The following is an 18,607-nucleotide window of genomic DNA, read 5'->3' on the forward strand; positions in this document are numbered from 1 at the left end:
GATCTACTTTCATCACAATTATGACTTAGCTTGTTTAATCAATACATTAGCAGCAGTCTCTAGTAGGAACGTTCTTGGAGGGAAAAAATATAGCTGTACACCATTTCTTGGATCTAAACGTTGCCCACATCACAGCTGAGCTTCACACGACAGGTTTTGGAGTCTTATTTCCTGACATGTGGACATCTCTCCTCTGATTGGCTAACAGCAACACGACTCTACCACTGTCTGCTCTACAACACTGAATTATCTCCACAAATAACACAAGCCTAGAGGAGTTCTGCTGTGGTGGAGTTGCTAACGCTAACAGTTAGCTTCTACTAGCAGAGACGTTCTCTGCTGTTTCCTGGACGCTAAACCAACAACAGCCTTCCCCGTCGTGAGTCAAGATGGGTGAGTCCACGAACCTTAAGTGACGGTGTGACATAGATCTGTCAGCTTTTCTAATCCTAGAGTTTCACCGTCTGTTTTCTATCAGAAGCTACTGCAGGAGAGGAGACTATTTTCATGTTCAGCCTGTATGAAACACTCAGAGTGACCCGTTAGAATCATTAAAACATTAAAAGTGGGGTTTCAGTGGATTTATAGATGTAGGTTAATATTTTAGATCAGACTTATGTTATTTAAAAATGCATGCAGGACACGTACATGTGGCCCAGACCTTTTGCTGCAGCTGTAAACCTAATTTTACATAATTAAGAACACGAAAGTAAACAAAATACAGCTATTCACAATACTAGCTACCTTGTTTTACGTGTTGGAGTGGCGTATGCGGAACACCGTTCTTCACTGTCTGAAGGAGAGGATTTGGATTTTCTGTAATGATTTATGACAAAACGGAAGACTGAACCCAGTTCAAATTTACATAGATGGTAAAGTGTAGTTACACTCAATTTCTGGCCAGTACCTTGAAAAAACTGACATAAACATGAGCTGATGAGAAGTTTGGGACATTAGAGCACTTATTCTGATGTAGATGTAAACTCCCTTTCTCCAAACTGAGGCTGTTCAAGAAGCTTTTTAATTTGACTGATATTTTCATTAATTCTATAATAAAACACATGAGAACCGCTCACTAATTTCCCTTTAAGTGACATGAAAGTGAGTTTATTCTTTAGCGTTAGTCTGTTTGTTTACCCAGGATGTTTTGGTCATCAGTTTCTGATTGAGTCAGAAGATCTGAGAGAAAAAGCCTTCAGATGAAATCAGCGCCAGGCCGAAACAGGAAGAATGTCACCAAACACCGGAAGAAAGGTGCGTCTCTCCATATATGTCAACGTTTATGTAAATGAGTGACGTCAGACATCGGTGTTATAAATTAACCTCGGTGAGAGCGGTTTCAGTCACACAACAACCCGCAGGAGGATCACAAGCTGCGTTTTTACTGGAATCAGACGTCCTTTGTTGTTTGTGCGCGTGCTCGTTAAGTTTCTGTCCGAACAGGTTCGCCCGGACACACCTGCGACAGGTAGAAGAAGGAAGTAGCGTCGACGGCGCTCCCCACTCAGCTCGTGACCTTCGTGAACAACAGAAGGACAGAAAAGAGCTTTTAGAAGAGGAACGACTTCTGTTGGAGTTCATTATTTGTGTCTTCATCATGAAACTGTGGATTTTCCTCCTGGTGGCCGGATGTGCCACCCTGGTGACCGCTCAGTGTAAGTTATCACCTTGTTTTAATCAAGAGCTCGGACTCTTGACCTGCTTTAGCAGAGGAAATATGAAGAATTTCCATTTGAAATCTAATTAAATCTTTTAGAATATTCTTTAGTTGAATTTTTGGGTTTTATTTAGTGTAATTTATTTAAAATGTTCCTTTAGAAGCTGCTGGGAGAGAAAAACTTCCGGGTTGTTGGTGTGGGGGTTGGGAGGGTTTGCTTTGCTCTTAGGGACTTGAGGGAAACCAACGCCCAGGTGTTAAATAAACCTCCTCAGCTCTAACCTCTACCTGTTCAGGTGTTTAAATACAGTATTGCTACTCTTTACATGTTTTATGTGGCTTGTTAACTTTAGTTAGAGGGGGGGGGGGGGGGATTCATCATAATCAGATTGCAGATAATTAACTTTTTACATAAAAGCTTTAAATCGAGCTACAAACTAATTTTTTGTCCTTATTGTTTTTGTTCAGGTCCTCTGTGCACCACTATGAAATGGGGCAGATGTGAGCAGAATGACCAATCCCAGTGCGGCTGTTTCCTACTAGTTGATGATGGACGACCACAACCGATCGACTGCTCTACATGTAAGTAGAGTGTTTGATTTAATTCTCCATCTTTTGGTCATGTAGCTGATGAACTTGGCACGTTTTTTATATTTTCCTCCCATCAGTGGTGCCCAAATGCTTCCTGATGAAGGCAGAGATGTACAGAGCCCGGAAAGGCCAGTCCACCCGCAGCATCGGAGGAAAACCCGTTGAGACGGCCTTCTTGGACAATGATGGCATCTACGATCCAGAGTGTGAGGCAGACGGCAGATTCAGAGCAAGGCAGTGCAACAATACCGAAGAGTGTTGGTGCGTCAACAGCGCTGGTGTCCGCCGATCTGACAAGGGGGATAAGAACATGAACTGTAGTCAGCTGGTGGAGACCTAGTGAGTAAATCTACAGTTTGGTCTGAACGTAGGATGAACGCTCGGTGTGTCTGTATGATTATAAAACATCTTTTTCCACAGCTGGATCCGTTTTCAGCTGACCCACAAAGAGGTGTCCGGACAAATAAACGACAAAAGTTTGAAGAAGTAAGTATATTTACTAGAAAACCACCATGTGGTGTCTTTTTTTATTTATTTTGTAAAGTCTCATCTGGTTTTCTTTCCTGCAGCTCTCTTGGTGCAGAGATGAAAAGTCGTTACGGTCTTGACCCAAGTTTGATTGATAATCTCCAGGTGAGTTTTGCCCACGATGGGACGTCTGTGCCTGGATCAGTAAAGGAAACGTTATGAAAGCACACCTTTACGATGCTGATGAGTTTGGTTTTTTGCAGTACGACCCAGACGCACGCATGATTGTGATGGATGTGAAGAAACCCAAGGGGGATCGAGCGATCGACTTGGGTCGTATGGCGTACTACATGGAGAAAGACGTACGCTGCTGTCTTTGTTCCTCCTGGTATGTTATGAATGCAAAGGCTAAATGAGTCTAATGATTTCCTCCTTGCAGGTGAAAATCCTCCCCCTGTTCTATAACGACTCCAAAAAGTTCATCACTAGTGTGGATGGGCAGAGCCTGGGGATGGAGAACATCCTGGTGTACTACGTGGATGAGGTCGCTCCGACCTTTACCATGAAGAACCTTTCGGGTGGGATCATCGCGGTCATCGTGGTCGTGGTGTTGCTTGTGGTTGTGGGTCTGCTGCTCCTGGTGAGTGCTCCTTTTGGATTTGAGTAACATTCCGTCCTAAATAAAATAACCTACTGTTAATTTGTGGTGTTTGTAGTTCTTGTACAGACGACAACAGAAGAAAAAGTACAAGAAGACGCCGGTAAGTTGAACTTCCTCTCCTGTTCTGTCTGGCTGTGAAATAATTTCCACTAATAAATTTATTTTGTTTTCTTTCCAAATCCAGCAAAGGGAGCTGGACAACATGTAAAGCGTTTGGTTTACGGAGTCGTCTACAGAGTGTGCCTCGTTATTTTACAAGCGTGCGGAATGAAGACAGAAATCTGTGGGTTTTTTAGCTAGTCCCCCCCCCCCCCTCCTTTATTTTTTTTTAAATAAACACTGCGTAGCATCTTTATTGAATTACTCTGTATGTCAGGTCTCAGATTCATTGTAAATGCCATGATGAGTTTTAAACATGTTGGTAGGAAATTCTGTGTCATTGTACAGTTTTGTTTGAATTGTTTAAATAAACACTTTTAAAATACTTGCAGTGACTTCCGTGTTGTAATGTTATGTTTGTGACCTAGTTATGGTTCAGTCTGGTCTCTAACGGTCATTTCACGTTTCTGTAGAATAACCGACAGCTGTGAGAAATGACAGAAGCTACTGTTTTTGATGCAGATTTTTACTGAAGGTTTTAGATGTAAACTGGGACTTGGACACATCTAAAAATGTCCTGCTAACAAGTAAATGCTGACAAGAGGCCGTTAATTTGTCACGATAGAAGCTGTTGGGTCTCGGCACACCCTTGTCTTCTCCTTCCAGCTCTCGTCTCCATGGCAACAATAACCGGTTTCTAGCTAGTTCAGGCAGGTCAGGTTTCGTATATCTCCTCCCTTCCCCCTCTCGTGTGAAAAGCCTGCAGGAATGTAGGTGAACACCTCTCTGGTTGCAGGTATGGGCACGTCAGTTTAGTTTGCACCAATCAAGAAGGTTCGTGGCTGAAGTAGGAAGAGAACAGGTGAATTTAGGGTGGATTTTCCTAGAACTGGTTGCGCCATCGTTACTCAGACACAGCTTTATTGTGTTTTATATCAGTAGAGAAAGCGGAAGCTTCTGTGAGAAGAGGCAGAGTGCTTCACTGTCATAAATGATCAAAACACCAGTCGTGTATGGAATCTAATCACATGACTAGTCTTTCACTCTACAGCGAAGGTCTGAAGGATTTGTGTGATTAAAGTTTTACTGTCCTGTTTATTCAGTAACCAGAAGTACACAGAACCCAAACCGACCTGTAGCACAACCAACTCAACAAACCCACCAATGGTCCTATTCATTGCCAATCATCAGATTTTGTTAGCAAACCATGATCTCGTCAACCACTGGGAACATTCTGAAACTTTAAGGAAGTAATTGTTGGATGTTTGATTACATTTTGCAGTTGGCCTGATTAAAGATAGCCGCCACAGCTGACTCATCTTAGAGATCACAAGTATGACTATAAATCAGTTTTAATAAAAATCAGCATATGAGGTGATGGTGGCTGAGATTCTCGATGCTGTGTCCCCCTGTGTCCCCTGAAGAGGACATCAGCTTCTTAGAATGTTTGAACTTAAATCTGCTTATAAAACATTTGGAACTGTTGGAATTAACTTACCTGGTGAGCCATCCTACTGTATAAATGAACACTTGTATACTCTGGCAACAACTCGTAGGAAAGTTCAGTCATGGGGTGGGCTCTAAAGTTGTCTTTCAAACCGTCTCCACATGCTATTGGACAACTTCTTCTTCAAACAACATACTCACTGCTACGGCTGTCGGTCAACAGGGCAGTACTCTAAGAAATTTCTGTCTTCACTCATAGAAAAGCCAAGTCTAAATACTCCAAAGTTGATGCCAACGCCGTTTTTAACGAGCCGTCACCATCTTAGTTTATTTGCTCAAAGTAACATCCCACTCGTCAAACCCAAAGGGCGCTGTGATCGGTAAGACACAAGACTGCTCGGTTTGCTTCCAGTGGAGCATCGCTAGACCAACCTGCAAAGCAAAATCATTTGGCTTCTGCTACGGTCTGTCTAGGCTAGGAAAGTAACCATTTTTCTGTCAGCAAATACAGATGAGACTGAAACTTTGAGAAAGTAATTGTTGGATGTTCATCCTCAACTGATTTCATTAAGACCTGATTCAAGATGGCCGCCACAGCAAGTCAAGGATAGCAAACACAATAGCTGCCAATTTTAAACATTGCATTTATACTCATTTTAGTATTTTATGGTTGAGGAAAGCAGAGGAGTTACAGGTGAAACCTGAAAAACTAGAACATGGTGCAAAAGTTAATTTATGTCAGTAACTCAACTTAAAGGTGGAACTAAAATATGAGACAGACTCATTCCAGGCAAAGCCAGATGTTTCAGCCTTTATTTGTTATAAATGTGATGATTATGGCTTACAGCTCATGAAAGCCCCACATTCTCTCAGAATATTGTGAAAAGGTAGCATTTTCTAGATTCAGAGAGTCTGATGAATCCAGAACACCTGCAGGGGGCTCCTGGGTTTCTCAGTCTGAGTTAGCTTGCTGACATAAATTAACTTTTACACCATATTCCATTTTTTTGAGTGTAATCATTATGTTCTTGCTCTGTACCCGAAGGATCTGTCGTTGTCGTGACCAGGCTTGCCTGCTGTTGGTTTGAAGTGAACCAGCGGCGCCTGGTGTGTTTGGCAGACCCACTTCTTTCAGTACTGTGGCTACTCATTGCCAGTGTGTGTGGATGAATTACATTTATAAAGCGCTTTGGGGGGTCTAGGACTCTAGAAAGTAAGGATGATCTCCCTTATCTGTCCAGAAAACAGAACACGTGTGAGGGTTTTCCTGAAACCACCAGGGACCTAAATATCACATGGGGTGGCTGTTGTTGACATCTTATGACTTTTATTGTTAAAGGTGTAATTCTTAAGAATGACATCTTGTGGTCAAACGTGATTATTGCGGTCTATTTTCATAAACAAAGGGTGACAATATTAAAGTAAAACAAAAAGATGCTGTGGCTTCTTACGAGAAGTAACTTCTGGGTCGCTCCTGTTTACTGGCTTCGGTTCTGTAAACAACTCTGGAGCTTTGTGTCTGCTGGTGTCAAATTACAAATGCTGGTGCTGCTGCATTAGCTCGCTGTAGATTTAGCAACTTCAAAAACTTTGTAAATAACAACTTTGTCCCACTTTCACTTTTTTTTTTCAAAAGAATAAACACAGACACACACCTGGCTGAGAAGGAAGACTGTGTCAGTATAACCTTCCTTCCAGCATGACTGAGACTGTGTTGTGATTATTTCACTGTAAAGTTGTTACAACGAACTCTTACATGATTCCTAGCACTGGTGCTGTTTGTTACCAGTGCTAGGAATCCCTTGCTGGACCACCAGTCCCAGTACCAGTGAGCACCAGGGGCAGTGTTGTAAAACCGTTGTTGAAGGGGAGTTTGTTGCTCCCATGCTTGAATCAAGGACAGGACAACATTGCCACTAGCTCCTACATCTGGCAGACCTGGGGGTTTCACGGCTCTCTGTGGAGATTTACCAACACACCATCTGAACCAGTCATGAGGAGAATCTCGTAAACCCGTTTTCTTTATTTTTTTTTGGTAGGTATGTCCTTAGTCTATGCCTTCCCTTGAATGGGACCATTTGTTCATCAATGGCCAGCTTCTCAGCCTTTGGATAAGAGGTCAGCTTAGAGGATAGCTCAGAAACCAGTGGTTGGACCTTGTTCAGTAGATATTAATTTTCCTCTTCTCTTTCTTGAAGTACAGGCATTTTAGCTTTTTTCCATAGTCTGAACATGCAAATAATAAAAAGTATCAAAATATTTTTTTTTACATTTTCATCCATCCATCCATTGTCTGTACCCGCTTATCCATGCAGGGTCGCTGGGGTCTAGTGCCTACCTCCAGCAGTCTCTGGGCCAACATGCAGGGTACACCTGGGCATATTGCCGGTCCATCGCAGCCTTAACCCTCTCACTGTCTTTAGGGGTGACCCCACGAGGAAAGCTGACCATTGAGCAGGATTGATGGTTTATCCCTTGAGGTCCATGTGGCAGGGGTGAGGTGGTGCTCACTCCTCACCTCTGCCACATGGATCCATGGGATAAACCATCAACCCTGCTCAAGGGTCAGCTTTCCTCGTGGGGTCACCCATAAAGACAGTGGGAGGGTTAAATATCCTGCACATGAATATATTTGGACATGATAAAAGTTGCATTCAGTTTACCAATAGGTGGCAGTGGGAGTCATGCAACTCTGCTTCAAGCAAAGGACTTCTACTTGCCAAGACAAAAGGTCACATGCCCTCTTTTTAATTAAACTAAATTCAAGTTTATTTATATAGCGTCAAATCACGACAAGCGTTGTCTCAAGGCTCTTCACACAGTAAACATTCCAATACAGGTCTGGGGTCTCATTTATCAAGCTCGCTTACGCACAACACGGGGTCGGAAAACTGCGTAGGCAACTTTCCACGCAAACTTTGGGATTTATGAAAGAAAACGTAGCGGAAAAATGTGCACAACTTTAAGTTGACTAAGGACCTGGCTTACACACATGTTGGACATGGAGAGCACCTGCAGCGCTGCTGCTGAGAAGATACAATTATGAAATCCTGCAGTATTATCACTTGTACCGCTTCGTTTTCTCACAGAACAAGACCCCCCACATGCACACACACACGCGCGCCCGCACACACATACACGCACGCGCGCGCGCGCTCACACACACACACACACACACACACACACACACACACACACACACACACACAGCCTGAAGCGCAGAATATCAGCAGGGGGGTCAGATTGAGACGGAATGTCATGCGTCTGTGACAGTGTGTGTATCCTGTCACTGTGACCCGACTGATCATGCACCCGGGCTAGTTGTACAGGGGAGATCTCTGTTTGGGTGACTGGATGGCGTGACTTTCACCTGGGAGTCTGGGGATCGAATCCCGATTGGACCATTTTGTTATATCCGCCACAGATCTCTCTGAAGAATTCACAACATTGACGGCTTCAGCAACGCTGTGCCACTCCGTGGATTTTCTCTTATTTGTTTTGCAAAAGCACTTCCTTTCATTTCTCCACCTCACCCACAAGTACCTCAACTTCTGCTTGTGAAATAGCGCCTCCTTGATCTGCAGTCATGATCGAAATGCTGCAACAGCCGGCTTATGTATATGCATGAGATCCACAAGGCACTTTGCATTGACTATTTATGGCAGTAAGTGGGCGTGGTGAGGGCGAGATGTGACTAAAATGCAGCTGAGAACCTTTCTAGATAGTTTCCGATTTATGAAGCGGAGATTGCGTGCAGCTGTGTGTACTCCATGTTTGATAGATCACAAACCTACTTGGCTTAAGTACATTTTTTTGCTGAGCTTAAGTACGGTTTTAGTAAGGATTCTACCAATGTTTGATAAATGAAACCCCTGGTCATTAAGCCAATCAGTAAAAGTTTCCTGTGTGAGAAACCCAGCAGGTTGCATCGAGTCAATGACTAGTGTCAGAGTCTTTACAGCAATCCTCATACTAAGCAAGCATTCAGCGACAGTGAAGAGGAAAACTCCCTTTTAACAGGAAGAAACCTCCAGAGGATCCTGGCTCAGTATAAGCAGCCATCCTCCACGACTCACTGGGGATGGAGAAGACAGAGCAGACACACACACACACACACACACACACACACACACACACACACACACACACACACACACACACACACACACACACACACACACACACACACACACACACACACACAATTCTAAGTAGTAATTGTATGGTTACATTGTGATGTCTTAGTAAATATTCTATTTGGCGAGAGATAAACTTTATTGTATTTATCCTAGTGAATCTATAATAAAACGGGTAAACTAGTAGTAGCACATTCAATGTCAAGGAAAGTAAAATGTTATTATCAGGAGAGGGAGAATGTTTAAGTGGTTAGCAGCAGTGTGTTAGACGATGGCCCCCTTCATGAGGGCACCACAGCTCAGCAGAACATCATTGTAGCTTCTTCTGGGGAGAAAAACACAGAGGAAAAATAAAGTTAACAGCTGAAATAGCAAGAAATAATACAGTTAAACAGATTGTAGAAGAAAGTAGTAGAGTGTGGAAAGTGGTCAGTTTGTCCTCCAGCAGTCTAAGCCTATAGCAGCATAACTACAGAGATAACTCTGGATAGCCTAGCCTTTTTAGATGGAGGCATGTTGGAGGCAGGGCAAGGGAGAGTCGTCTTTACCGACTGTACACTCCACCTCCCTCTACTCCCCCACTTGTCCAGATCGAGGCTAACATCAGATTTTAAGCATAGGCCCTATCAAATAAAAATGTTTTAAGCCTAGTCTTAAAAGTAGACAAGGTGTCTGCCTCACGGACTAAAGCTGGGAGTTGGTTCCACAAGAGAGGAGCCTGATAACTAAAAGATCTGTCTCCCATCCTATTTTTAGATATTCTGCGAACCACCAGTAAACCTGCAGTCTGAGAGCAAAGTGCTCGGTTAAGAATGTACGAAACAATCAGATCACTGATATATGATAGGGCTTGATTGTTAAGAGCTTTATATGTGAGAAGGAGGATCTTTTTAACTACATTCTGTGGACTTCCCGAGAGTAATGAATTACAGTAATCCAGTCTTGATTTAATAAATGCATGAACTAGTTTTTCAGCATCAGTCCTGGAAAGGATGCTTCTAATCTTAGCAATACTCCAAAGGTGGAAAAAGGAAATCCTACAAACCTGTTTAACGTCGGATTTGAATGACATGTCCTGGTCAAAGATAACACCAAGGCTCCTTCCAGGTGGACCTCAAGGGATAAACCATCAACCCTGCTCAACGGTCAACTTTCCTGGCAGGGTCACCCAATAGGACAGTGGGAGGGATAAATAAAATATTTAGAAATACTTCCACTGACTTAAGTATTTATTTAAGGGGGAAGGTTTGGCTTGGATTTGCTCTTTGTGGCTCAGTTATGTTTCAGTCTCGTCTCAGCTAACCTTTAAATGCTCCTGTAGAGGCTGCACAGACAGCTGTGAGAAACGGCTGAAGCTTTATCATGTGGACATGCTGCTGACTTGAGTCTGATTTCTACAGAACAGATAACAGCTTTAACATCTGACTGTTGTGTTGATGATGTAACCAGGTGCAGACATGAGGAGACAAGGGTTTGGTTGGAAAAACGGTTTAATCAAGAACTTGATTTAGACAGGAAACAATATGATCTGATATCAAACCATTTTTTTACCTCCCTAACCTTCGCTACATCTGGCTGATTCTGGTTCAGCTTCTTTATGCTGCCAGTGATGCCCGAAGCAATTTTCCAATGCAAATGAACAGAGATAAGCAAACTGAACTGAAACCTCACAGCTCCTGTTTCTCTTTCCTCCTAAACACCAAATATGTCACACAAGCGTAACTTCCTGTTGGTTTATTAAGGCGACATGAAGGCAGGCAGAAGTTTCAACACTACTGTATACTGTTAAATATACTTTACAGGGCTCTCACACCATTGCCATAATCCGATTCAAGCACTTCCCATGGGACATATTCCTGCACTGTGTATGATTTACATTATAATGAGGCTAAATCTAAAATTAAATTATTTCACCGATACTTTATTTGTATTTCCTCGTATTTAATTCAAATTTTACATCAGGATTAGCATAAAATGACCATGAAATGATTAGGACTTTTATTCTAGTGCACATAAATGCTACTAACTTTACTTTATTTTCTTGTAAAGGTAACCGTCAGCGACTCGATGCAACCTGCTGGGTTCCTCACACAGGAAACTTTTACTGATGGGCTTAAGGGGGTCTCATTTATCAAACATTGGTAGAATCCTTACTAAAACCGTAGTTAAGCTCAGCAAAAAAAAAAAAAGTATGTACGCCAAGTAGGTTTGTGATCTATCAAACATGGAGTACACACAGCTGCACGCAATCTCCGCTTCATAAATCAGAGACTAACGGGAATGTTTCTCAGCTGCACTTTAGTCACATCCCGCCCTCACCACGCCCACTTACTGCCATAAATAGTCAACGCAAAGTGCCTTGTGGCTCTCATGCATATACATAAGCCAGCTGTTGCAGCGCTCCTTCAATGACATGGCGACAGCAGATCAAGGAAGCGCAATTTCACACAAGCAGAAATTGAGGTACTTGTGGGTGAGGTGGAGAAGTGAAAGGAAGTGCTTTTTGGAGGTCACAGCAGTGGCATAACAAATAAGAGAAAATCATCAGAGTGGCACAGCGTTGCTGAAGCCGTCAATGCTGTGAGTTCATCAGGGAGATCTGTGGCGGATTTAAAAAAAGAAATGTTCCAATTGGATTCGATCCCCAGACTCCCAGGTGAAAGTTATGCATGCTAACCGGTCACCCAAACAGAAATCTCCCCTGTCCAAGTAGCCAGGGTGCATGATCAATCGGGTCACAGTGACAGGACACACACTGTCACAGATGCATGACATTCTGTCTCAGTCTGTCCCCCTGCTGATATTCAGCATTCTGCGCTTCAGGCTGTGTGTGTGTGTGTGTGTGTGTGTGCGTGTGTGTGTGTGTGTGTGCGTGCGTGCGTGTGGGGGGTCTTGTTCTGTGTGAAAACGAAGCAGTACAAGTGATAATGCTGCAGGATTTCATAAATGTTTCTTCTCAGCAGCAGCACTGCAGGTGCTCTCCATGTCCAACATGTGTGTAAGCCAGGTCCTTAGTCAACTTAAAGCTGCGCACATTTTTCCGCTACGTTTTCTTTCATACAGTAAATCCCAAAGTCTGCTTGGACCCCGTTTTGTGCGTAAGCAAGCTTGACAAATGAGGCCCCTGAATGTTTACTGTGAGAAGGTTCTTGAGATGACTCGTCGTGATTTGGTGCTATATAAGTAAACTTGACTGTACTACGGCCGATATAGGTTACAGTAACAAAACCTTGTAAAAATAAATGCATTTTCAATGACGTCAAGCACCTGTAAGAACCCTACTGAAGTGCTCGGCTCCTCGGGAACTTTACGGCTGCTTTAGAAAAAAGGTGAGGAATGTTCAGGTGGAGTCTGTCTTTAGGAACCTGCCGGTAAATCGTTTGTTAATCTAATTAATGGAGACTCATATTTGCGTGTCGTCACAGCCGTGTGGGAGCTTTGCTGGGATGTTCCAGAGGAGGAGATTTGCTCCGCAGGTCTTTGCTTTTCAGGCTGATGGGCTGCGCCACCATCAGAGCCGGGGCGGAGAGATGGTGGGCGATGGCCTTTTGCTGATGAGCGCTGTTGATGTAACTGGAGATGAGGAGGGTGATCTCCCTTATCTGTTCAGAAAACAGAACACACGCATGAGGGTTTTCCTGAAACCGTCAGGGACCTAAATATCACATGGGATGGTTGTTTTACATGGGACATATTATGACTTTTATCCTTAAAGGTGCAATTTGTATAAATGGTCAAATGTGATTACTGCAGTTCATTTTTATAAAACAAAAGATGCTGTGGCTCCTAAGGAGTACAAGCTTCTGGGTCGCTCCTGTTTACTGCTTTTGGTTCTCTAAACAACTCTGGAGCTTTTTGTCTGCGGGTGTCGAATTACAAATGCCGGCGCTGCTGCGTTAGCTCGCTATACACCCGGCAACCTGACTAGCTCGGGTTTTAAGACAAATGCGAGAGAACCACTGTATTAATTTTGTTTTGTTTTTTTCATCTCCATATATGTTTATAGTTATGTTAGAATGTTGTTGAGGCATGAAAAAACATTTAAGCTCATTTGTTTTCCAGATTGTAGCTTTAATCGACACAATATTCGATAGAAACTTCAAATACTAAAATATTTGACAGCTGCAGCCCCACACGCATGCCCGTGCTGATTGTACTTGCACTTTTAATGGAAGCTGGTTTTCCTTGTCTGCATGGACAAATAGAGTATAAATAAGGTCTTTCACACACACACACACACACACACACACACACACACACACACACACACACACACACACACACACACACACACACACACACACACACACACACACACACACGTACGTTAGGTTGTGAAAATGACATGATGGCGAAAAACGTCAGGAGCCTGAATCTTAAATTCTGCCGTCGTCGCACTTTGGACAACAATTTGGTCATGAGCAGACAAAGACATTTCTCCTTTCCTCTGTTTTTAGGTGTTTCGTTATTTTCTACAGACCTTTATGATATGTTTGTAATAACCCATTTAAAGGGATACTAAGCAGTTTTGCTTACTTTTGGCACCCCCTAGTGTCCATTTATAGAAGCGAATCTATCTCCTCCCTGTGCGATCATCTTTCTAACACCTTAATCTAACTACAGAAATGTCTCCCAACATTCCTAAATGTCTAGAGGAGTGACTCATCACTAAATTAAACAAATCAGCTGTTTTCATGATCTAAAACTTGCAGGAAGCGTTCTGAAGCCAGGCAGCAGTGTCAGGCACGTAAATCCCAGCATCCCGGATCAGAAGCTGTGATGACTCAAGTGCGATAGTCTGGCCACAGAGGACGATAGGGGCTGGGTGACAGGGGCTATACTGACACAGTCTTCCTTGGTGGTGTTTTTCTCTGTGATCGCTACGTTTCCTGGAGACCTGAGGATGTCCTAAGTTGACATCACACGCACATCACTCACTTTGGGAGCGTCCATTGCAAACAGAAGCTTCTCTGTGGGTCTGTCCTTGCTGGGGTCTGTGCCGCTGCAGTGACGCACCACCAGCATGAAGTCTTTCTTGCAGCCTCCAAAGGTCATCAGGTTCTTATAGGAGTAGGACAGCAGCAGCTTCTGATAAAGACACACAGCATCCGAGTTACCAGCTGAAATGCTTTAATTTCCACAAGCTGAAGACCCGTTAGAGCAGCGCGGCTTACGATGCTGTTGTGGTCCAGAACGCTGATCCCGTTTTCGTGCACAGCCAGCCACACACTGGCATTCGGCTCTAGGGAAGAAGTGACGCACTAAAGACAAGAATAAAATATACATTATACTAACATGGCTGCTGGAATCCCATCAAACACAAACAACAGGATGTAAAAGTATTAAAACAATAAAGAAAAACTTCTCTTCACTTTTTTAAATGATCTTAAGGAATTTAAGGAAACCAGATATTTAGCTACTGTAAGGATCATTCCTGCTGATGACATCACTCAGAAACAGGAAGTAGTCCTCTAACCAGATGACCCTTTGCACCTACGTCACCTAATCGCGTGGATCCGCCATACTGGACGGCAACAGCATGGAAACAGTGAGCGACACAAGTACAAAGGGAAAAGTAGAGCCTGAAATTGTTTTTGCAATCTTTAGCATTCCCTCTACTAGTTCGAGCTCATGTTCAGTTATCAGAAGTAGCGCACCTAGATGGGGCTCACAGACAGCGGTATTTACAAAAGTTAAGTGTTATTAACACCGGGAAAGGGTGGCTTGCCAACTCCGGGTCGGGAGAGAGGTCCTACCTCAAGTGGAGGAGTTTAAATATCTCGGGGTCTTGTTCACGAGTGAGGGTAGGAAGGATCGGGAGATCGACAGGCGGATTGGTTCGGCATCTGCAGTGATGCGGACGCTGAGCTGATCTGTCGTGGTGAAGAGGGAGCTGAGCTGAGCCAGAAAGCCAGGGTCTCGATTTACCGGTCGATCTACGTCCCAATCCTCACCTATGGTCATGAGCTTTGGGTAATGACCGAAAGAACGAGATCGCGGATACAAGCGGCCGAAATGAGTTTCCTCCGTAGGGTGGCCGGGCTCAGCCTTAGAGATAGGGTGAGGAGCTCGGACATTCGGGAGGGACTCGGAGTAGAACCGCTGCTCCTCCGGATCGAAAGGAGCCAGTTGAGGTGGTCTGGGCATCTGGTCAGGATGCCTCCTGGACGCCTTCCCGGGGAGGTGTTTCGGGCATGCCCTGCCAGCAGGAGGCCCCCAGGTCGACCCAGGACACGTTGGAGAGGTTACATCTCCAATCTGGTCCGGGAACGCCTTGGGGTCCTGCCGGAGGAGCTGGTGGAGGTGGCCGGGGAGAGGACGGTCTGGAGCTCCCTAGTTGGGATGCTGGCCCCGCGAACCGGACCGGATAAGCGGAGGAAGACGACGACAAAGTGTTATTAACTAGCTTACGAACGTTAGCTTAAGTTCTCCCTGCAGCCATTTATCGATGTAAATAAGTTGCAGACTTTGCCTACATTCTCCCAAATGGATTCATAACATTATGTTATGAACAGCGTTTCACTTTACACCGAAGCGGATTTAAAAAATGTCCGGATCCCTACTAGTTTTTGTGGCTGGTGGTGTCACCGCATGTGCAGCTGCTGCTCTCACACTGGGATGAGAAGATCTCAGAACGGCAACGCTCATATGAATAAATAACATAATTTTAATACACGTAATCATACATTGGAGTAGTAATACTGTAAATAATTATCTCGCATTGCACTACAGTGGACGGTACCACTGTCTCCGGTACCGTGCATCCTCAGTGGTGAAATATCCATCCATCCAACAGAACGCATCACATTTGCCCTTTTTCTTCCTCGTGAAATAAATAAACGTTAATCGTACCCGGTAAAATCACGTTCGCTGTAAACCTGAGGGCTGCTAGTCCATTTGATTGATCGCTGCAGTTCATCTCCGTCCTCAGTCTCGATCAACGTTATTTGAAAAAACAAAACGAGGTGACTTTACATCCTTGTCTGTTGGTGCAGCAAGTTGTTACCATTGAAATCAATTAAATAAAAGCGATAAAAGGCTACAGACGGCCTTGCTTTGACTAGCTTCACCGGAGTTTCAACATGTGTAATCGGTCTTTTTGCCATCCATCATGGCGAACGGGGCGGTCCCGTGAGTGGCGTGACGTCACGTGCAAAGGGTCAGTTGTGTTAGGGTTGCATTTCTGGTAACAAATATTGTTGTAACACTAAACTATCTGTTAACTGCTATGGTTCGGCATCAGGGGTCTCATTTATCAAACATTGGTAGAATCCTTACTAAAACCGTACTTAATCTCAGCAAAAAAATGTACTTAAGCCAAGCAGGTTTGTGATCTATCAAACATGGAGTACGCACAGCTGCACGCAATCTCCGCTTCATAAATCAGAGTCTTTATCTAGAATGTTTCTCAGCTGCATTTTAGTCACATCCCGCCCTCACCACGCCCACTTACTGCCATAAATAGTCAATGCAAAGTGCCTTGTGGATCTCATGCATATACATAAGTCGGATGTTGCAGCGCTCCTTCAATGACGATCAAGACAGATCAAGGAAGCGCAATTTCACACAAGCAGAAATTGAGGTACCTGTGGGTGAGGTGGAGAAATGAAAGGAAGTGCTTTTGCAAAACAAATAAGAGAAAATCCACAGCGTTGCTGAAGCCGTCAATGTTGTGTTCTTCAGAGAGATCTGTGGCGGATATAAAAAAAATGGTCCAATCGGGATTCGATCCCCAGACTTTCAGGTGAAAGTCACGCTAACCAGTCAGCCAAACAGAGATCTCCCTTGTCGAAGTAGCCAGGGTGCATGATCAATCGGGTCACAGTGACAGGACACACACCGTCACAGACGCATGACATTCTGTCTCAATCTGCCCCCCTGCTGATATTCTGCATTCCGTATTCTGCACTTCAGGCTGTGTGTGTGTGTGTGTGTGTGTGTGTGTGTGTGTGTGTGTGTGTGTGTGTGTGTGTGTGCGAGTGGGGGGTCTTGTTCTATGTGAACACAAAGCAGTACAAGTGATAATGCTGCAGGATTTCATAATTGTATCTTCTCAGCAGCAGCGCTGCAGGTGCTCTCCATGTCCAACATGTGTGTAAGCCAGGTCCTTAGTCAACTTAAAGTTGCTCACATTTTTCCGCTACGTTTTCTTTCATAAATCCCAAAGTTTGCGTGGAAAGTTGCTTACGCAGTTTTCCGACCCCGTTTTGTGCGTAAGCAAGCTTGATGAATGAGGCCCCAGGTCTTTAGTTTATGCTGCGGGCTGCAAGGTGGAACAGTTGATATCACTACTGCCTTGTAGCTAAGTTGCAGGTTTGAATCCCGGTTTCTGCGAGGAGTTTGCATGTTCTCCTTGTGCATATCTGGGTTCTCTCCGGGTTCTCCGCTTTCTTTCCAGACTGAGATCCAAGGACATCGGAATGGTCGGTAATACCGAAAACAACAGTGTATCGTGTCCAGATTCCAATTTGGGTCCGGATTTGATCAGGAGAGAACCATGGGTACCAGATCTGGTTTTAAAACCATCATAATGGTATAAGTGGACTCGTGCAGGACTCTGCTCTAAAATGTCCCTCGCTGTGAGAGTGTGTCCCTGTCAGAGGAGCCTTTTCGCGGGGCCCAATATTTCCAGGGTGCACCCCTGATCCCTGGGACGGACCGGATACCTGTCCAGAGGCGTGCCCTGCCTCTCGCCCGATGACTGCTGTGGACAGACACCAGCTCCCCGCTGCCTCACTGAGCATAAAGTAGCTTAGAAAATAAATAAGTTATTGAGTTTATGCAGTTTGTCTGATTTACTTTGCTGCTGCACGCATACAGTAGTGTAGTAAATCAACAAGACCCTAAGACAGCCACGATAACTTTAAAACGGATGATTAAATGTGGAAAACAAAAGAAAACTCAGTTTATGCTGAAGGTTTTTCTAAAATCCCAGACCCTGTTTGGTGTTTATCTGGGTGTGAACAGTTGTGACGCACCACTCACCACGGCCTGAAACAGTTTAGCACCAAAGAAGGGCCACTTCCTGGCAACGGTCAGGTAGATCCTGACGCACTCTGATGAACTCCGACCTCTGAGGGAGGACCACCGCGCAGACAGATGCTGCAGCAGCTGTCTGAGAAAGAGAAACAACACATCTGTCACAGTGCTCTCTCACTCACACTCACACACACACACACACACACACACACACACACACACACACACACACACACACACACACACACACACACACACACACACACACACACACCGTGTGTATAACAACAGGAGTTAAGGAGATCACGGAGAAAAGCCGAAGGAGAATATTATAATATTGATATTTTATAATTATTATGTTATACATTATTACAACCCTCATTGTTCTAGATGAATAAAAATATAAACAAAATAATTTCTTATTTCCATTTTTAATTTCCAGACCAAGTAAGAGTTTGTATTACATTAAAAGCCCAAAATTAGATACAGTAACAAAAGCGAAGACACGTGATTGGACCTGCAACAACAACAACAACAACCTTCTGCCGGAGGACGGGACGTAAGGAAGTC

General features: G+C 44.0%; 2 protein-coding genes across 2 annotated transcripts in view; one reads left to right on the forward strand and one right to left on the reverse strand.

Annotated features, from left to right (window-relative positions):
- Positions 1-1,273: 1,273 nt before the first annotated feature.
- On the forward strand, positions 1,274-3,861 carry epcam (epithelial cell adhesion molecule). The gene is made up of 9 exons (XM_015940887.3): positions 1,274-1,655; positions 2,126-2,239; positions 2,326-2,587; positions 2,669-2,734; positions 2,818-2,881; positions 2,980-3,078; positions 3,156-3,356; positions 3,433-3,477; positions 3,562-3,861. Exons 1-9 carry the CDS (start codon positions 1,289-1,291, stop codon positions 3,583-3,585), a joined length of 1,242 nt encoding a protein of 413 aa, XP_015796373.3. The 5' UTR covers positions 1,274-1,288; the 3' UTR covers positions 3,586-3,861.
- A 6,669-nt stretch (positions 3,862-10,530) lies between these two features.
- plekhh2 (pleckstrin homology domain containing, family H (with MyTH4 domain) member 2) overlaps positions 10,531-18,607 on the reverse strand; it is a 61,375-nt gene continuing 53,298 nt past the window's right edge. Inside the window, exons 27-30 of the mRNA XM_054749925.2 lie at positions 18,044-18,173; positions 14,233-14,319; positions 13,997-14,146; positions 10,531-12,660 (exon numbers count right to left, since the gene is read on the reverse strand). Of these exons, the coding sequence (XP_054605900.2) occupies positions 12,478-12,660; positions 13,997-14,146; positions 14,233-14,319; positions 18,044-18,173 (550 nt within the window). The 3' untranslated portion in view covers positions 10,531-12,477. The remainder of the gene's footprint in view (positions 12,661-13,996; positions 14,147-14,232; positions 14,320-18,043; positions 18,174-18,607) is intronic.

This window comes from Nothobranchius furzeri, chromosome 12 (assembly GCF_043380555.1).
Source record: "Nothobranchius furzeri strain GRZ-AD chromosome 12, NfurGRZ-RIMD1, whole genome shotgun sequence".
Classification (NCBI taxonomy): Eukaryota; Metazoa; Chordata; class Actinopteri; order Cyprinodontiformes; family Nothobranchiidae; genus Nothobranchius; species Nothobranchius furzeri.

Coding starts and splice junctions, on each gene's coding strand:
- epcam (XM_015940887.3), top strand. CDS start 1,289: ATGAGTGACGTCAGACATCGGTGTTATAAATTAACCTCGGTGAGAGCG. Junction 2,588..2,668: donor AGTCAGCTGGTGGAGACCTA/GTGAGTAAATCT, acceptor CTTTTTCCACAG/CTGGATCCGTTTTCAGCTGA. Junction 2,882..2,979: donor GTTTGATTGATAATCTCCAG/GTGAGTTTTGCC, acceptor GGTTTTTTGCAG/TACGACCCAGACGCACGCAT.